The sequence below is a fragment of the Medicago sativa genome, chromosome 2 (genome assembly GCF_051527215.1).
Source record: "Medicago sativa cultivar Bolivia chromosome 2, Bolivia_mono, whole genome shotgun sequence".
Classification (NCBI taxonomy): Eukaryota; Viridiplantae; Streptophyta; class Magnoliopsida; order Fabales; family Fabaceae; genus Medicago; species Medicago sativa.
The window spans coordinates 6,996,802-7,017,112 of NC_140750.1; the positions used below are offsets into that span (position 1 = coordinate 6,996,802).

The 20,311-nt window shown below is 33.1% G+C and overlaps 2 protein-coding genes across 2 annotated transcripts; both read left to right on the forward strand.

Moving 5' to 3' along the window:
- Positions 1 to 8,520: 8,520 nt before the first annotated feature.
- Positions 8,521 to 11,944, forward strand: LOC146944053 (putative galacturonosyltransferase 10). The gene is made up of 2 exons (XM_085742438.1): positions 8,521 to 8,865; positions 9,906 to 11,944. The coding sequence occupies exons 1-2, from the start codon at positions 8,716 to 8,718 to the stop codon at positions 11,355 to 11,357; spliced, it is 1,602 nt and encodes a 533-aa protein (XP_085598564.1). The 5' UTR covers positions 8,521 to 8,715; the 3' UTR covers positions 11,358 to 11,944.
- A 2,829-nt stretch (positions 11,945 to 14,773) lies between these two features.
- Positions 14,774 to 18,548, forward strand: LOC146944054 (pyruvate decarboxylase 1). The gene is made up of 7 exons (XM_085742457.1): positions 14,774 to 15,335; positions 15,834 to 15,997; positions 16,405 to 16,966; positions 17,337 to 17,425; positions 17,535 to 17,652; positions 17,774 to 17,962; positions 18,093 to 18,548. Exons 1-7 carry the CDS (start codon positions 14,868 to 14,870, stop codon positions 18,261 to 18,263), a joined length of 1,761 nt encoding a protein of 586 aa, XP_085598583.1. The 5' UTR covers positions 14,774 to 14,867; the 3' UTR covers positions 18,264 to 18,548.
- Positions 18,549 to 20,311: the final 1,763 nt, after the last annotated feature.

Sequence of the window (20,311 nt, forward strand, 5' to 3'; positions counted from 1 at the left end):
TAGGGGTGGGCATGGTTCGGTTAACCCAAAAAACCGAACTGAACCGAACCGAAATTTTGAAATGGTTCGGGAAAATCGAACCGAACCGTTGGAGCTAAACTGAACCAAAGTTATGGTTTGGTTAACCATTTGCTTACCTATTAACCATACTGAACCGAACCAAAACAAATATTTTTTATCCAATGAATAAAACTACTTTTATTATAAAAAATAACAAATTAAAATTAAAAGTTAGAATAGTTTATTTTTTCAAAAACAGCTTATCTTATGCAACACAGTTTATTTTAAAAAACGCTTATTCAAAAAATTATTTTATGAAAAACAATTTATTACGATCTCTTTTTAAAAATAGCTTATTCAAAACCGCTTATTTTATGCAAAACACCTTATTTTGTAATTTTGTTTGTAATAATGTTTTTCAAAGGATGAAACAATTTCTAGTCCATTTTGTAAATAATACAATTCATAATGATTTTTCCCTTACATATCTGGATCCATATTTTGGCATTATATAATGGGTTAATTATGTTTTTGGTCCCTACAAAATTGCGACCTTGTATGTTTAATCCTTACTTAATTTTAATAGCATTTTTAATCCCTACAAAAAATTTCTGCACTCAATATTAGTCCTTACTCAATCCAAATTTGTTTAATTTATGCTTAAACTCTTAAGTTTTTCAACATTTTTTTACAGGCGTGTTAAGAACGTTATTAAAAGGTCCTCCGAAAAAAATATCGCAAAAATTTGATTTCTACGTCCATATTTTTGTTACTTATATCTTAAACTTTTGTCGTTTTAAAAAATTCATATTTCATATATTTCATGTTAAAAAATTATAGATTTTAGTAAATGAACCTTTCATAGTGTTCTAAACTTGTATAAAAAGAATCGTTAAAAAATTTAAGAGTTTAAGGATAATTAAACAAAATTTATTTTAGCAGGGACTAAAATTATAAGTAAATTTTTTTTTGTAGGGATTAAAAATGCTATTAAAATTAAGTAAGGATTAAACTTACAAGGTCGCAATTTTGTAGGGACCAAAAACATAATTAACCCTTATATAATAATATGATATGATTGTTGTTATTTTTAGTTCTTTTCTTGTTTGTTTAAAGTTCATGTTTTATTCAAGTCACATTGCTCATTATTTCAACCAGTAGTGTATCCTATAGTGTAAATCTCCCCAATTAGAAACAAGATTTCTGACAAAGCAGAAAAAATTTGAGGACAATTTATTCTCACGCATGAAGAGGACGCATGAAGAGGCACTCTATCTCCGTTTCATCCTGCCAAATTTTACATACAATTAATAACTAGAATTTGGTCTAGAAGTGGAGTTTGATACAGCTGAAGGTTCTTGGACCAGCACTGAAACAATGAAATTGCAGTTGGAATTTCTTACACTAAAAGGATGTTCTAGCCATTGAGATAGGGCTAACTGATTATTAGAGTATAATAACTAGGCTAAGTTATTATCATAGACTAGGGATATGATCAAATGGCCAGATACTAAGTCTGTTATTCCTTACTTATTCCTTACTAGATGATATTGTATTGATCTCTCAATAGAACTAATGATGTTGTTTAAGGAGTTTATATGATCGCTTGTTTTGAATAAGCTGTTTTTCAAATAAGCTGTTTTAAATAAGTTGTTTTTTTAAAATAAGTTGTTTTCATAAAATAAGCTGTTTTTAAAATAAGGTGTTTTGCATAAAATAAGATTTTTAAAATAAGCTATTTTAAATAAGTTATTTTTTTGGAAAGATCCAACAAAGAGTTCAAGTGGTTTCCTTAAATAAAAAAAAAAGTTCAAGTGGTTTGGTTTGGTTCAAACGGTTCGGTTCGGTTCAAGATGGTTCGGTTATGGTTCAAGAACTGTTAATAAATTAACGGTTCGGTTCGTGAACCATTATAATGGTTCGGTTATTTTTGGTTCGATTTGGTTCGCGCGGTTCGGTTCGGTTCATGGTTCTTTTTGCCCACCCCTACCTATGGGAGGGGATTGTCTCCAGTGAAAGTGTCATTCAATGGAATCTCCTCCACTCACTTTTTGTTTAAATTATTCAATTTAAATTGTTTTAAGAAAATCAACGGTGAGATTTAGCATTGGATGTCCTCCAGTTAATTCCTCACAGGAGAGGATCTGTGCCCTATACCTACCTTTTTTAAGGGATGATACGGCTACATCACATTAAGTTAATTCGCTTAATCCAAACATTTTAATAATCAATTGCATACGAGTGTGTACCGATTTTATGGTTAAGGAAGGGTCACATGTAAGATGTTCGACTCACTAGATCTGCCATCCGTCTGACATGAAATCTCTAATCGTGAGAGATAAGTTTTGAACTTAATTCCGTCTTCCCCCTTTTTTTTCTTTTTGCCTCGTTACATTGTAACACTAAAAAAAACAAAATATTCTCAATTCCACATATTCACTTGGCTTTCTAAGTTATGTTAAATGTTAAAATGATAAATATAAGGATCATATTTATAAATAAGGTTTAATTGATCATCTTTTTTTTTTTTTTAAGGAAGGAAAGATAATATACCTATATGGCTACATGAAAAAGGAAAGATAAAAGTCACTATCAAATTAACTTTAGTAAGCATTTGATCAATCCTCGAGTACCATAAAATAGAAAGTGAAATATATTAGAGAGTAATGTGCATATTATTAATTAAATATTAAAAGTGAAAGTAAATAAATCAATGACTTTTGAATCATCAACGTTGCAGATCCGAAAATATGTTTAATTCGGTGGCTTGAAAATAGTCGTATTTGTAGGCATATATACATTGTCGTTTTATACTATTAACATGAATATTGTGAGTTTGTTCACAGAATCATCCTTTTTGTTTTTAATGACTTTGAATTTGTATTGTATAGATGTGCTCTATCAATGAATGAATATTCTTTATTTTTGTAAAAAAATAATTAATATGACACTTATTTTGAAAATATTTTTTTTCAACCAAATAGTGTTAGATCTTGCTAAAGGGACTGTACCCACATAATCAATATTTAAATCACGACTGAGAGAGGGGTGCATACTTTAATGGTCCGGCGACGCATCTTTGTCATGGAGAGAACTTATACAAAACAAAAAAAATATGATTTCAAATAAAAAATCTTGTGTTGCAAAGAGAAGTTAGAGGGAAAGAGAACACTTTGTCAATGTTGATGTGTATAACTCTCAACCTTGTGCTACCGACATCTCAGACGGATTACGTGACTATAAATCGCCCACCTTCTTTTTATTACAGAGTGTGTTAACTTTTTTTAAGGAACAGAGTGTGTTAACTTGTGTAATATGAGAAGCTTACTATTTTTTTTTTTTGGTACAAGAAGCTACTATTTTTTAATCTTCAGAAATATATTATTTTTGTTTTTTATTTATTATAAAAAATTATTTATTCTGTTTTTTTTAAAAAAATTTCTCCGTGTTTTCGTAAGCCGCAATGATAAATATATACCTTATATTTTTATGTTTATTAGTGATAAATATATATCCCGTATTTTTATGCATATGTAAAAAATATATTTTTATTATCATTTATATTTGTCCACAAAAAATGTGTCTTTTTTATGCGTCAATTACAAATATGTATTGGGTCTTGTTAACGAGTGTCTCCGGTCCGGACACTCTTTAAGAATTCGAAAAGATGAAATTATTTCATAAAAATTCAAATATTATAATTTTCAATGCATTGATTACACAAATTTTTTAAAAAATATTCTCATTTTTTGTCAAAAAAAGTATTCTCATTTAAAGGTCATAAAGAGTGTCACGGAGACATTCGTTAACATTTCTCATATGTATTCTTCTGTGAGAACAACGTGAAAATTGCTGTTGACACATTCAATATGGCTGAGACACACATGTAAAATACCCTTTTACCCCCTCGGCAGTTAACTGCCGAGGAATTTGAAATCCGGCTGCAGTTAACTGCCGAGGAATTCCTCGGGAGTTAACTGCCGAGAAAAGCTGTTTCATCAGATGAAACAGTCACCTACTCCCCCTACACACTATTTTCTCATCACCTTCCATACAACTCCAATCCAACCCAAAATCCTAAAATTTTTTTCATCAAATCTTGCTCCAAAATGATTCAAGCATCAAGCATAGGATGATTCAACACACTTTTGACGTAAAAAAACAGGTATTGTGCATTTTATTCGGTTTATTTTTTGGATTTGTAACACTGTCATGGTGGTTTTACAACGTCAGTTACGTAACATGTCATGGGGAATCTCGGTAGTTTACTGCCGAGGAAAACCTCGGTACCTTACTGCCGAGGAAAACCTCGGTAGTTAACTACCGAGGAACACTTAGGAAAAAATTTTGGAACGAAAAAATGGCAGCTACTGCCATTTTTTCCAAAAAAATTTTTCTTTGTTTTTTTCTTTGTTTTTTTTGTTTTAGTTCATTATGGCATTGATGTTTATGCATTAGTAAGTTGTTAATTTATATTTTTGTGTTGTTTAATTATATTAATGACCGAGAACGCGGAAGATGTTTCGGGAGAGACAAAACGTAATTTTGTCCAAATTTCCGGAGATGTCAAATCGCCTAAGGTTGAAGTCAAACCAAACATTGATGGAGCTTCCGTCCATGTTGAAGCTTCTAAATATGTTAGCCCCGGTGTCGTCCCACTTCAAGCCCACGAAGTGGACACGGCTAGGTTTTTTTCTGACGACATTAAGTTTCAAGATAGAGAAGAATTGCTTGGGTGGGTACGGTGTCAAGCAAATAAGGCGGGATTTACAATTGTTACACAAAGATCAAGCTTGATCCATCCAATATTGCGCCTAGTGTGTGAAAGGAGTGGAGCTCACAAAGTGCCTAAAAAAAAACCAAAGCATGCGACAACGGGCTCAAGAAAATGCGGGTGCTTGTTCATGATTAGTGGATATCAAAGTACGCAAACAAAGAAATGGGGATTGAACATTCTTAATGGAGTTCACAACCATGCGATGGAGCCGGCTTTAGAAGGACACATTCTTGCCGGTAGATTAAAGGAGGATGACAAGCTTGATCTTTCCTGAAACCACCATGATGTCTCCACCACCACAAAAAGCAACAACCAAGGGAGCCAAGAAAAAAGTGGACATTGCGAGGTCTAAAGGAAGAATTACATCCACTAGCCGGATCCCTTCTTCTTGGGAGGTTGTTGATTCCCAAAATCCGGATAGTCAACCGTCACCATCACCAACAACATCATCATATAAAAGGAAAAAGGTGCTCGTCTTGGTAAAGCACCAATTTCCCCACTTCCACCACCTTCTCGGTATCCAAAGCCTAAGGTTATCCCGGTTATGAGGCCTATTGATTATATGCCACGCTTCATGCTTCCATTTATTGAAAAAGTGGTGGATGTTATTGGCGATGGACATTGTGGATTCCGGGCTATAGCCGAGTTCATGGGCTTAACCGAACAAAATCATCTCATGATTCGTACACATCTTATTCAAGAATTGAAAGATCATAGAGATGATTATGTTGAAGTATTTGCGGGTGAGGATCGTTATAACTACATTTTAAATGGCTTACATCCTCCTGCAAATACAAAAAGTTGTGCACATCTTGTTGATAAGTGGTTGACTTTTCCGGACATGGGGCACATTGTTGCTAATTATTACAAAAGGTGTGTGGTTGTGTTGACAAATCTTGAAGTTGGTAACTCGGAATCTTTTTTCCCACTAAGAGGGCCACCACCGCCGGGTAAGCAAAAAACTCCCATCATGTGCCTTGGGGTAATTCCTAATCACTTTGTGCTTATTTACTTGAGGAATGGTTGTCCACTACCTCCATCATCTACGGAGTGGCACAATCACAAGAAACAAGATGCGGTGACTTGGGAAGATGAGTATTTGGATCAACATGAGTTGTTCCGAAAGCTCATGGCTATTGAAAGTGGAAACAAACCGCCGAAACCACAAAAGGAATCAAACAAAGTGGCGCCTATTTTGTTGGACACTCCCGAAAAACCAAAGCAACAATTTGAAGTTATTGCGGAAGATGAGGAAGATTTTATGTCACTTGATCTTCTCCAATCACTTGGCCATTAACGAGTGATTTTTTTGTCGGTGTTAGTCCTTTTTTTTTGGTAGAAATTACACCGACGTATATTTTGGGGTCAAAATTGTAATGGCAATTTTTTGTGGCCAATATATAAGTAACATTATGTAATTTATATTGATATATATGATAACATGACTTTTATTGACTTGAAACTAGTGCAATACTTATTTATAGCTTATTAATGTTTGCGCATTTGATTTATTCGTTATTACATTCCATTTAATTTTGTTCTAATCTATGATTATTTTGTTAAAGCTTTTGTCAAGTGAAACATGTCAGAGGTTGCAAGAATTGAAGGGTGTGTTAGGTATTGCGCGTTTAAAAAGACGGTTAAGGTTATGATAACACCGACGGACTCTATTGATGATTTGAAGACACAACTTAACACTTATTTTGAGCATCTTGGTGAAAATCAATATACACGTCACTTGTCTGCTCTAATGCCAATGATAGACCTAGGAGAAGATAGAGATGAATTCACATGGAAAATGGCAAGCTATATGCCTTGGCTTATTAAAGACGATAGCGACGTCGGATTTATGTTTAGGAATATGGTGGAAAATAATGTATTATATATATATGTTCGTTCCATATGCAATTGTAATGAATGTAAGTAGGGATTTAATTTAATGATGTGTAATGAGTTGTAATGTGTTGTTTGATTATGGACACTATGTTCCGTTTTGATGAATTTCAAACTTTTGTGTGGTTTGAACCAAAAGTCGGTTTGATTTAATTATGGACAAATGTAAAAGATATTGTATTTTTCTTGTTTATGACCGAGTTTCATTGTTGTATAATTGGAATTGCCTATGGAAATGCTCTGGTGAAATTACAGGTCAAAACTGGCCTAAAAACGGCTTGGTAAGGGTTAGCATTAATGCAGGACCTGCTGTCTGCATAAATACTTTCCTCGGCAGTTAACTACCGAGGAATTCCTCGGCAGTTAACTGCAGCCGGATTTCAAATTCCTCGGCAGTTAACTGCCGAGGGGGCAAAAGCGTATTTTACATGTGTGTCCCAGCCTTCTCTAATGTGTGAACAGCAATTTTCGAACAACGTTGATAACAAGAAAACCCTTCTAGAAAGAGAAGCTCTATTATAAGCTCTTCCTTCCTTCACCGCCTGCCTTCTCCTCCACCCTTCTTCTTAGCTCATCCCACCGGTGATGAATCCGAAATTTTAATAAGAGGGGTCAATGTCCATTTATGATAAATATTTATATAAAAATATGTAAATGCAAGTGACTAAAGTATGACATCGTTATCATTAAAAAATGGAGATTTAAAAAGTTATATCATTGTATATTCACAATTTAAATACACCTTAAAATTGAAGAATTATAATTGTTTTATACGTGTTTTCATATTTTGAAAATGTTTAATATTTTTTTCTTTCCATTTTCAACATTATCATTCTCGATGTATGTTACCGAAAAATCACTCAATTTTTTTATGTATGTTACCAAACAATCACTCAATTGAATAAACAAGCTGGCCTTAGTTTTTTTTCTATCCTTTAACATACAAACTTGTTCCTTTCAAAATAAGATATACATACGTTATCAATAGTTTTCATTTTTTAAATCCTTAATAAGTGCCTTTAGCAAGACCCAAATTATATAATTTTTTTTTTTGAAGGAACCCAAATTATATAATTTGTTTTCGTATAAACTCTGAAGAGAAACTTATTCTAAAGTTGATAATGGATAAGTTTATTAAAGTCGTCATTTCAATAACCTATGATTTGAATTTGGGCTTGAGTTGTGTTATAGAAAGCACGGACACAAATATGAGATATTGGATACAATACATATCCAATATGATGATATGTTAGACATTAAAAAATATAGAATGCGATGTATTTAAGATATGTATATAAAAATTAGGCTAAATCACATTAGGGGTTGTTTAAGGTTTGCAATAAATTGGTAATTTAAATTATTTTGATACTTTAAGTTTGATGTTTGTAATAGATTGGTCATTAAAGTTATTTTGGCATACATAAGTCCTTTAAATTTGTAAACGTTTTCAATTTAGTCATTCGGTTAATCAAAACATTACAAAAACGATGTTGTGACAAAAAAACTAAATCAAAAATGTTTACAAACTTAAATACCTTAAAACCAATTTATTGTAAACCTCAAAATTAAATAACTGGCCTAAAAATGAAAATAAAGTCGTAAACATTATTATTAGTTAAAAAAAAGGGTCATGTTAACTTGTGCCCTAAGGACACATGTTAAGGAACCCAAAAAAAGTAAATTTATATTGGAAAATATGATATTTTAACTTTTTAAAAATTGACTACACGACTTTTGATGCGTATATTTCTATTAACATGTATCATCGAGGGCACAAGTTAACATTTGCCTTAAAAAAAACAAATCTATCCATCCTGTTGAGAATCGTTAATTGTGTTTTGCTGATTGTAGGAGGAGCTCAGAAAACAAAACAAAACAAAACAAAACCCAAACAAAATATTTCTATTTCTCAAAAGTTTGAATCTTGTCAATCCAAATCTAAAACTCGAGTACGAATAGATCTCTCTCGGTAATAGCCCTCTGTTTTCTGTTGTTATATTTTCCCCTAAACTGAATTTTAGGGGGAAAATTGGGGGTTTTGGAAAATGAGGCGTAGAGCAACAGATTTTCGAAGGCCAGTACGGAGAAGGGTTCCTGATGCATTGTGGTGGGCATTTTGCTGTGCAGTTGTTCTTCTATTTATCTATATTCTCACCAGAGGGACTCAAATTGAGTCTAGACCGCCTTTGTCCAAGGTATTTATTGCTTTTTCCAGATCTCTCTTCTTGAAAATTTGTATGAAAACCCATGTAGTAATTTCATTTCTATTTGGAAGGGAAAATTGACTAGACTAAACAGCTGGATTATATTCTCACTTCAACTCAATAAGTTAGGATAGGATAGGATATTTCTATTTACAATCTCAACATTTAGTTGGATGTCAAAATTGAAACATAAGTTCTGCAGAGCTTAGCTTATAGTATGCTGAGATGATCTTGGAAATTCATTTTGTTTCCGGAATTATGTACCATGTGCTAGTTGACTATATATGCCTTTTCATTTTTCATTTATGATTGAATAATCTTTATTGGATAGAAACAACTGGATTTGTGTGAGAGATGTGAGTTCAATGGAATTCTACATTAGAATATTTCCAAAGGGTATAATATCAATCAGAGTTTTAATGGCTAATAATATGGAATAGCAGTGTTATGCCAGATCAGATGTTTTAAATCCCTATTGCGGGGGGCCCATTTAAAGCCAGAGCAAAGCTTTGTATGGACTTGCCCGCCGAAATTGGCACCGGGGAAATCGAACCTGAAACCTTGGGAGGAGCACACTCCAAGATTCCAAGCCAACCACTAGGCCAACTTACACTTTGCAAGTTTTTAATACATCACATGGTTATATTTTGTTCAAAATTACTACAATTATATGAAGAGCGTATTGGTAAATGTTTTGCAATAGGCAGAATAGTGATACTTCCATGTGTTCTCTTGTTGCAAGTTATGTCAGGCAGATTTCATTTCCGTACTATAGAGAAAAACTAATTTTCCCTAAATATAATTTTTCTTTATAATTTCATTTATAGTATTGGAACTCTAATAGAATAATGCGTAGATCATAACAGTACTTAAACTTGCTTAAGTAATTGGAACATAGCTTGCATGGCATGCTTAAATTCTTCTTTCAAAGCTAGAACATTATATCTTCATTATTATTGGGGGATAGAGGTGCGGTGATGGTGAGTTTGGGTCCTTGTTTAGCTAATAACTTCTTGTATTGTGTTGTGCAGAGAACTTACAAAAATAATAGGATTATGGAAGGCCTTAATATTACCGAAGAGATGTTAAGTTCCGACTCGGTGACCAGACAACTTAATGATCAGATATCCCTAGCTAAAGCTTTTGTTGTAATTGCAAAAGAAAGTAACAATCTCCAATTTGCTTGGGAACTAAGTGCTCAGATCCGCAATTCACAGATTCTTCTCTCAAATGCTGCCACTAGGCGTTCTCCTTTAACAACTATAGAATCAGACAGTGCTATCCGAGATATGGCTTTATTGTTATACCAGGCTCAGCAGCTCCATTATGACAGTGCAACTATGATCATGAGATTCAAAGCAAAAATCCAAGCTCTTGAAGAACAGATGAATTCTGTAAGTGAAAAGAGTTCAAAATATGGACAAATAGCGGCTGAAGAAGTACCAAAAAGCTTATACTGTCTGGGTGTCCGGTTGACAACTGAATGGTTCAAAAACCTCAATTTGCAAAAGAAATTGAAGGACAAAAGGCAAGTGGAGATGAAGATTAAGGATAAAAACCTTTACCACTTTTGTGTGTTCTCTGATAACATCATTGCAACTTCAGTCGTGGTCAATTCAACTGCAAAAAATTCTAAAAATCCCAACATGGTTGTTTTTCACCTTGTCACTGATGAAATAAATTATGCTTCGATGAAGGCGTGGTTTGCCATGAATGACTTTCGTGGGGTGACTGTGGAGGTTCAGAAGTATGAAGACTTCTCATGGTTAAATGCTTCATATGTTCCTGTGCTTAAGCAACTTCAAGACTCAGAAATACAAAGCTACTACTTTTCCGGAAACAGTGATGGTGGAAAGACACCTATCAAGTTTCGTAACCCTAAATATCTGTCCATGCTTAACCACTTGAGGTTTTATATCCCTGAAGTTTTTCCTGCCCTGAAGAAGATCGTGTTCCTGGACGATGACGTCGTGGTTCAGAAGGATCTTTCTGATCTTTTTTCAATTGATTTGAATGGGAATGTTAATGGAGCTGTTGAGACATGCATGGAGACATTTCATAGATACCATAAATACTTGAACTATTCTCATCCTCTTATAAGAGCTCATTTTGATCCCGATGCATGCGGATGGGCATTTGGGATGAATGTTTTTGATTTGGTTGAATGGAGGAAAAAGAATGTAACTGGCATCTACCACTATTGGCAGGAAAAGAATGTAGATCGGACATTGTGGAAACTCGGCACTTTGCCACCTGGATTATTAACATTTTATGGACTAACAGAACCCTTGGATCCATCGTGGCATGTACTGGGTTTTGGCTACACAAACGTTGATCCTCAGTTGATAGAAAGAGGGGCTGTACTGCACTTCAATGGGAACTCCAAACCTTGGTTGAAGATTGGGATTGAAAAATACAAGCCCCTATGGGAAAAGCATATTGATTACTCGCATACCTTATTGCAGCAATGCAACTTTCATTGATTTTGATTTGAGCTTTAATTGGAACTTCAAAGTTCAAACCTTGGTGGAAGATTTGGATTCACAAGCACTACAAATGGTGTATATTGGAATAATACATCATTGACCATTCCAATCCTCTATTGCAACAGTGAAGCAATTATTGACTTGTGGAGCTGAGAGGTTTATTGATCCTTAGATGCAAAATCCAATTGAGGTATTCATTTTGTCGTAAAAAATGGTTTCACAGTTTTAAAAGGTTAAGCATGTTTGGTGGCTGTAACATGGCGTATTCATTGATTCCGGATCTTCAGTTGTAGCATATAGATGTTCATTTCTATTAGACAATATCAGCTCATAGTTTCTTCTTTGTGATTTTAGTCAGAGTTGAGATCTGCTGTAAACTTATTATTGTCCCCTATTACCACTATTCTTCATTGCAAGACCAGATGCATTGTTAATTAACTACTACAGCCTTGCTACTGTTACTGACTTTCTTGATCCAAAAAGAAACTATGATTAGAGTTTTATGGATCTTTTTATCGAAACTATCTTGCCTATGTATTCTCTAATCATGATATTCAACATCCTTTTGTTGTTGGTGTGGATTATTTTATTTGATTGTCTCTCATGTGCAAGGTTCATGAACTCATGATAGAAATGAAAGAAACATTTTTTATTCGTTCATATTTACTCATACATTTTGGTTCACTTGATTTTTTTTAATAATCAGGGCTAATCATCATAGACAGGGTCTCCAACGCCTACAAACACAAATAAATGGGAAGGGGTGTTGTGGTTCAACCAACAATGACACACTATACTCATGTCTTTATTTTTTTTAACGCCAAGTGTTATTAGTTAATTTGTTAAATTATATTATATTATATTATATTTATTCATTCTTCCGGTTTGAATCGATGATCTCCAACTCATTTTCCTTTAGCTCAAATCTGTTGACCTACCTAAACTTCCTATATCACACTCATGTCTAAGTAGTGTGAACTATTGCACTGTAACACGAGGGTCTTCAACCCCTACAATTTGAATAAAACAATTAACAATTTAAATAAAATAAATTATTATTAATATAAGAGATTTAAATAAAAAAAAACACTAAAGTTGACAGTGAAAATAATTGGTTTGATATATGAAAATGATTACTTTTAAACCTTTTTTTTGAATAATTACATGTATATTTTACCCCTCATTGCTCTTTTACTAAAAAACAATTATCATGTAGATTTTTTAAAAGCGACAAATTTGAAAAAAAATTATCACATATTTTTTTTTTTTTTTGTAGTTTTTAAATAAAATGCAGTTACGCTGATTGATAGTAAATATTCTTTAATATCATTTTTTAATCTGTTAGAACGAAATATCTAATCTCTCACACGCACACACTATTTTCTTGGTTCACTCTCGATCATTTTATTTACTTTGTTGTGAAATCATTAACATAGAGCCGGCAATTCCAAATGATGCTTGTGTTGTTGTGGACTCCATTAGAAACTGAAAATAACTTTAATTTTACTGTCGTATATAACAGTTAAAACTATATGCCTGATAATAGAAACATAATTCCTCTCAAATGAAGTGAAATTCTATGTTATTGACTATGAATCAGTGTCATGGACTCTAACACATAGATAGTAACTTGAAATGAATAAATTAAATTAGATATAATCACATGTGTTGGTATGTATGACATGTTGTGTCAGTGTTGAATACGGAACACACTTTTGATCAAAAATATCGATGTTTGATGAGATCTGTCAATGTTGTAGAGTATTGAAGAAACAACTTAAGCTCATATAGATGTCATGAAATGTAGTCTTCGTCTATCAATATTTTAACCACAAAATCAATGAATGATATTGATCTTTGTAGCACTTATTCAAGAAAGAAAACTGGTCTAAATAGCATCGTCCAATCAAATGGCAGAAAGTTCCTCTCATATTTATCACCCATCATCGGGTCGATGGGTGGTTTGATGTAGGGACTCACTTTGAGAATCATGGTTTAAACCACACACCATAAAATTTTGGGATGCGAGGACAATAGAAGCAAAACATAATTGATTTTGGTTTTCGGATGCATAAATTTGAAGCCCTGTTTGGGGAAGAAGGGTATTATAAACCCTAGATTTCGGAGAAGATTAAAAATTTATAAACCCTAGAATTTAGAGAAGAGTTTTGTCTTCTAAAAAAAAGCTTTTGTGACACATTCCAACTGAGCTTGGTTTTCCTATTTTTTTTTATTATTTTTTTTTCTCATTTAGTATCCATTTATGAGAGAGATAAACACATATATCATATACGTCTATCTATCCAATAAATGGACATTAAATTTATGATTAAGTGGATTCCATGAAACTATCATATTTGTCTATCTCTTTCGTATGTATTTAATGAAAAAAACGGATATAATTATTAAATTAATGGTCTTGTTAATTAATACCCTTGAGTATTAGTTAAACAATCTATAAATAAAAATTTTGTCTTAAAATTATACGTTGTTACTTTTGATCAACTAATAATTACGCTACTTTTTATAAAAATTTACGTTTTTGTTGTTTAACCAATGATTCTAATGCATTTGATAAGGACATCAATTAACACTCTTCTTAAAGTAAAGTAAAAGGACCAAAATAAGTATCTTTTAAAGCTACTAGGGGATCAACTTAAATCTCGAAATTAAATTAAGGACAAAAAAGTAATTAAGCTTTTGTTTAAAAAAAAACAACAAACTAAGGTGCTGGCTGCTAGTAAGTAGTAACCGGTCGTGGCTAGATTAAGAAACCACCTATGTAAATCTCAAAAGAAAAGTTGAAAACTCAAATAATTTATTCATATTTTGACTATTTTCCTATCAATTTGTCAAAACCTTGTCCATCCAAAAATGTAAACAAACAATGACAGAAAGAAAAAAGGAAGAAAAGTCGAAATCCTCCATCATATACATATACTAATCTTAAACCAGCAAACAAAACCAAAACCACCGCTACCCCAAATAGCCAATCCAATGAAACCGAATAGAATAATATCTTCGGTTCACAGAACCTTCGACATTATTCATACCACTGTATTAATCTACTTTAGCATAAAAACAAATTACATGTTAGTGCATAGTTTTTTTTTGGAATTAGTCATTTAGTCCCTGAATAGGAAAATATTAGTCACTTTAGTCCCTGAATGCAGAGAAATTGCAAAACAGTCCTTGAACGTAGACTCTGTTGGTCAATTTCATGGACTAAAGTGACGAACAGAGTCTACATTCAGGGACTAAAGTGACGACTCCTTTCCTAGGGACTAAAGTGACTAATTTTTTTTTTTTCTTCTTCTTATTCTCCAAGTCATAGCACATGGTTTTCACTTTCCATTTTACAAAACCAACCAAACTTAACCATATTAAAACCCTTTCATAAACCTCTTCACTTCACACACACAAATCAGAATCACTATTATTCATTCACTCAAACAAAGTAAACAAACACATCAATCAAACACATAATCACACAAACTATCAAACTCAATGGAAACTACAACTCAACTCCCTCCTCCCAGTTGTGCTCCATCCGCCGTCCGTCCCTTCACCTGTGATGGAACGATGGGCGGCCACCTTGCACGGCGCCTCGTCGAGATCGGCGTTCGCGATGTCTTCTCTGTTCCCGGTGACTTCAATTTAACTCTTCTTGACCACCTGATCGCTGAGCCGGAGCTCAACCTCGTCGGTTGCTGTAACGAGCTGAATGCTGGATATGCTGCTGACGGTTACGCACGTGCCAAGGGAGTTGGCGCGTGTGTTGTGACTTTTACAGTCGGTGGACTTAGTATTCTCAACGCCATTGCCGGAGCTTACAGTGAAAACTTGCCGGTGATTTGTATTGTTGGAGGACCTAATTCTAATGACTATGGTACTAACAGAATTCTTCATCATACTATTGGTTTACCTGATTTTTCGCAAGAGCTTCGATGCTTTCAAACGATCACATGTTTTCAGGTGAGCGATTAGCAACACTGACACTGATACTCGCTCCAATCCTATATATAAGATAAAATTGAGTCAACAAAAGTTGATGTATTTGGTTGAAGTTGAAGTATTTGGTTCAAAAATCCAAATGGATGTATATGGTTCAAAAACTGATACATCAACTTTTATTGACTCAAATTTCTCACCGGAGGAGTAATAATTTGAGAACATATGTCAGACCGGACTCCACTTTGGTGCCATTAATGGCACCAATGGCACCATACCATTGCATCTCCACCACACACACACACATCCCCACACATCAACGGCCAGGATTGGTTCTTTGGCACCAATGACACCATTGCTATGGCACTGAAGTATTTCCCTGTCAGACCCATGCCACTGTCTGACACGTGTCAGTTATATGTTTATCGTCAATATGAAGTGTCATTAATAGTTAATACATATATCACACTTGCCTATTTTGATCATTGAGAATCTGATGATATTGTGGTGTGAATTTTTCAGGCAGTGGTGAATAACTTGGAGGATGCACATGAACTTATTGATACTGCAATTTCAACTGCTTTGAAAGAAAGCAAGCCTGTTTATATAAGCATAGGTTGTAATCTTCCTGGAATTCCTCATCCAACTTTTGCTAGGGACCCTGTTCCATTTTTTCTTGCACCAAGGTATGTATTTTGCTTACCTTGTGAAGTTTCTGTTATCTGTTTTACTTATGAGTGTGATCCTTTTAGAAAGAATGTATGACTAATGGTAGTGATAGGATAAAGCTAATGAAGTTTTGAATTATAGTTTTTATACCTTCTAAGTTCGTTTATTATTTATGTGATGAAGTTGAGTTACTAATTATAGCATTCGTTCATGAGGTGTAAGTTCGGTGGTACGAGTTTGACCTTGGAACTTCAAGGGATGAAGTTCAAATTCCCTTGAAGACATATGTTAAATGGCCACTAGAGCCACTTTAATTAATGATTATTTATCCATATGGTATTCATGGATCATGTTTGTTCATGCATTCATATTTGGCATTAGTATTATGTTAAAGATAAATACACATTTTTACAATTATATGCAGGGTAAGCAATCAGGAAGGGTTAGAAGCAGCTGTCGAAGAAGCGGCTGCGTTTCTGAACAAAGCTGTGAAGCCAGTGATCGTGGGCGGGCCAAAACTTAGGGTAGCAAAGGCACAGAAGGCTTTCATGGAGTTTGCAGAAGCTAGTGGATATCCAATAGCTGTAATGCCCTCCGGTAAAGGACTTGTACCAGAAAATCATCCACATTTCATTGGAACATACTGGGGTGCTGTCAGTACTAGCTACTGTGGGGAGATAGTAGAGTCTGCTGATGCTTATGTTTTTGTTGGTCCCATCTTCAATGACTATAGTTCGGTTGGATACTCATTGTTGATAAAGAAGGAGAAATCCTTAATTATACAGCCCAATCGGGTCACCATTGGCAATGGTCTTTCCTTAGGTTGGGTTTTCATGGCTGATTTCTTAACTGCATTGTCTAAAAAGGTGAAGAAAAACACCACAGCTGTGGAGAATTACCGTAGAATCTATGTTCCGCCGGGCATTCCTTTGAAGCGGGAGAAGGATGAACCTCTTAGAGTTAATGTTCTATTCAAGCACATTCAGGTAATTTCTATTTATAAGCTTCTTTGAAAAAAAATTCAGTCTAGTGATTCTTTGGCATAATAATAGTTTTCTTCATATATACCATTGTAGTAAATAGCTAATGCATGATTCCTTTTTTAGATTTATCCTGTTAAATCATGTGACACGGTATATATAGAAGTAGCTTCACAGTTTGAATGTATGTGTTGATTATGAGTGGATTAGAGGTGTAAAACATTGCCCAAAAACGAGGAACATAACGGTTTCAGATGATTAGCTGTTGAGTGTTGATTACATTACTAAATATGCAATATTGTTTCTGTGGTTTCCATTAAATTACTATATTACTGTAAAATTTCCATTCAGTTCAGCAATTAAATATGTTGAACAGGAACTGCTAAGTGGAAATACTGCTGTAATAGCTGAAACCGGAGATTCATGGTTTAACTGTCAGAAGCTCCGTTTGCCTGAGAATTGCGGGTAAGTCATTCACAATTTCTGCATTTCTGCATGAGTGATGTGATAATTACAACCTCTACAATCTACATTGTCTGAACTAACATTGTCAAATATTGATTCCATCTTTCAGTTATGAATTCCAGATGCAGTATGGATCAATTGGTTGGTCAGTAGGTGCTACTCTTGGATATGCACAGGCTGCAACAAATAAGCGTGTGATTGCATGCATTGGTGATGGCAGTTTTCAGGTTAGTAACGTGATAAGAAAAGAAACTTTTGTATTCAGAACATCAATGTTAAGTTTCACCAGCAAGTAAGCCTGTTCATTAATTAATTTATTTTCGGATGGATGTATGATGCCTTATTTAGGTGACGGCACAGGATATTTCAACAATGATCCGTTGTGGACAAAATAGCATCATCTTCCTCATTAACAATGGAGGTTATACAATTGAAGTTGAGATTCATGATGGTCCATACAATGTGATCAAGAATTGGGACTATACCCGCTTTGTGAGTGCCATCCATAATGGAGAGGGGAAATGCTGGACTGCTAAGGTTAGCACAAAATGAACAATTTATCTTGTGCCACTGTTTTAGTTTAGAATTTGGTTGAAGGTTAAATACATTATAATTTGTATTGTATCACTTATAATTGAATTGATAAAATTCACTTTTGTGAGTATAGGTACGTACAGAGGAAGATTTGATCGAAGCAATTGCAACTGCTACTGGAACAGAGAAAGATTCACTATGTTTTATAGAAGTTTTTGCGCACAAGGATGACACCAGCAAAGAGTTGCTAGAATGGGGATCCCGGGTTGCTGCTGCTAACAGCCGTCCTCCTAATCCCCAATAGAAAATCAATTCCTAATTACTGCATTATGCATATTTTTTTTCTTTCTATTTTTATAATTTGTATATTTAATTTGGTGCATTTTATAGTGGAGGACATGTATAGGATAAATGTGACAAAAATGGAAAATAAGTTAGAATAAATACTCGATTTCATCTGACATCCATCTTGTCCTCAAGTGTTGCACTTTGTTGTAAACATGAACTGTTGTAGCTTTGCCAATGATATCCTGTTGTATGTAATTCTTATTACTTTTTTTAATTGACTCAGTAATTCTTATTTCCTGAACTAATATTACCGTTACTTACGAAGAACTATATCCATTGTATGTAGGCATTAAAATAGTTGAGATTGCTTGACAAAAAAAAAACCTATGGATTAGCATATCATCAGGTCTAGATTAGATTACATTTTTTTGCATTAACTTTGTATTACTTAAAAATGATCATATCTTAAAAAATGATCAGACCATAATTACAAAAGAGATAAAAATACATAAAAATTTTGAGTCTTATAAATATAAAAGAGATAAAAAAATACATAAAAATATGACGAAATAAAAAATAATAAGTGTGAAGGGGTAATTAGTACGGGGAGGGTGTGTTATAAAAAGACCAACTAAAGTGAAGTTTGTATTTATAAACCAACCGAATCTACATGATTTCATTTTTTGGTTCTTCAGTTAGGTTTTTGACAACAACAAACAAAATCTTAAAAGAGAATTGCTATATATCCCGACAAACTTTATCTCGAGTACTTCACGAATTATAGTTAGCTAATCAAAATCTTGTATGGCCAGAAAATGTGACGTGCAGAGTATTACTAATGAGTGGAAAACGCATAACCGTTGCATTGAATTAGTTCCTGATGTGGTGGAATTCAGCCAGTAGTGGTGTGAATTAACTATTCTATTTCTTCGTGATTCATTTACAATAAATTGAGTAAATAGGCAATTTCCCCCCCGAAATTGCAAGGTTTGTCAAATACCCCCCTGTAGTTAACGAAACATCAATTACCTCCCTGAAATTGCATAACGTTAATCAATTTACCCCCTCCGTCAATTTTTCTGTTAACTGTTTACGGTTATGATCAATTACCCCCCTGAAATTTTACACTTATGTGCAAAATGCCCCCTGAACTTGAAAAATTAAAAAAAATTGAAAAAATTCTGGAAAAATATTAAAAAAAAATTAAAAAATTCTGGAAAAATGAAAAATCAATAAAAAAATTGAAAAAAATATTAAAAAATTCTGGAAAATTGAAAAATTAATAAAAATGAAAAAAATCTGGAAAAATTAATAAAAATAAAAAAAATCTGAAAAAATTTAAAAAAACTGGAAAAATTAATAAAAATAAAATAATCTAATAAAATGAAAAATAATGAAAAAATTCTGAAAAAAATAAAAAAGATTAAAAAATTCTGGAAAAAAATAAAATTTCTAAATTTCTAAAAAAATTAAAATTCTGGAAAAATGAAATTTTCGAAATTTTAAATTTTAATGAAATTCTGGAAAATAAAAATTCTGGAAATTCTTGAAAATAAAAATTCTGGAAAATAGATTTTAATGAAATTTTAAATTTTCGAAAATAAAAACGAAATTCTGGAAAAATGAAATTTTAATGAAAAATTTTCGAAATTTTCATTAGTATTTCTCAAAAATTTTACGGGAATTTTTGTGTATTTATAAACCGAGCTTAGGATTTTTATGTATTTTTCGAAATTTCGAAATTTTCATTAGTATTTTTTCCGGGAATTTTTGTGTATTTATAAACCGGAAACTTTTTGTGTATTTATAAACCGAGAATAAGGGAAAAAATAGACTGAAAAAACCTAAGCTCGACATATATACTAATCAAAATTTTGGAATTTCGAAAAATACATTTTTTCCAGAATTTTGAAATTTCGACATATATACTAATCAGAATATTTTTTATTTTCCAGAATTTTTTCATTATTTTTCATTTTATTAGATTATTTTATTTTTTTAATCATTTTTTATTTTTATTAATTTTTTCAGAATTTTTTAATTTTTTCAGATTTTTTTTATTTT

What these genes read in the sequence shown, in the direction of transcription:
- LOC146944053 (XM_085742438.1), top strand. Translation starts at nt 8,716, where the DNA reads ATGAGGCGTAGAGCAACAGATTTTCGAAGGCCAGTACGGAGAAGGGTT. An exon ending in CTAGACCGCCTTTGTCCAAG is followed by an intron (nt 8,866 to 9,905) that starts GTATTTATTGCT and finishes TGTGTTGTGCAG; the next exon opens with AGAACTTACAAAAATAATAG.
- LOC146944054 (XM_085742457.1), top strand. Translation starts at nt 14,868, where the DNA reads ATGGAAACTACAACTCAACTCCCTCCTCCCAGTTGTGCTCCATCCGCC. An exon ending in CCATTTTTTCTTGCACCAAG is followed by an intron (nt 15,998 to 16,404) that starts GTATGTATTTTG and finishes AATTATATGCAG; the next exon opens with GGTAAGCAATCAGGAAGGGT. An exon ending in GGAAATGCTGGACTGCTAAG is followed by an intron (nt 17,963 to 18,092) that starts GTTAGCACAAAA and finishes TTGTGAGTATAG; the next exon opens with GTACGTACAGAGGAAGATTT.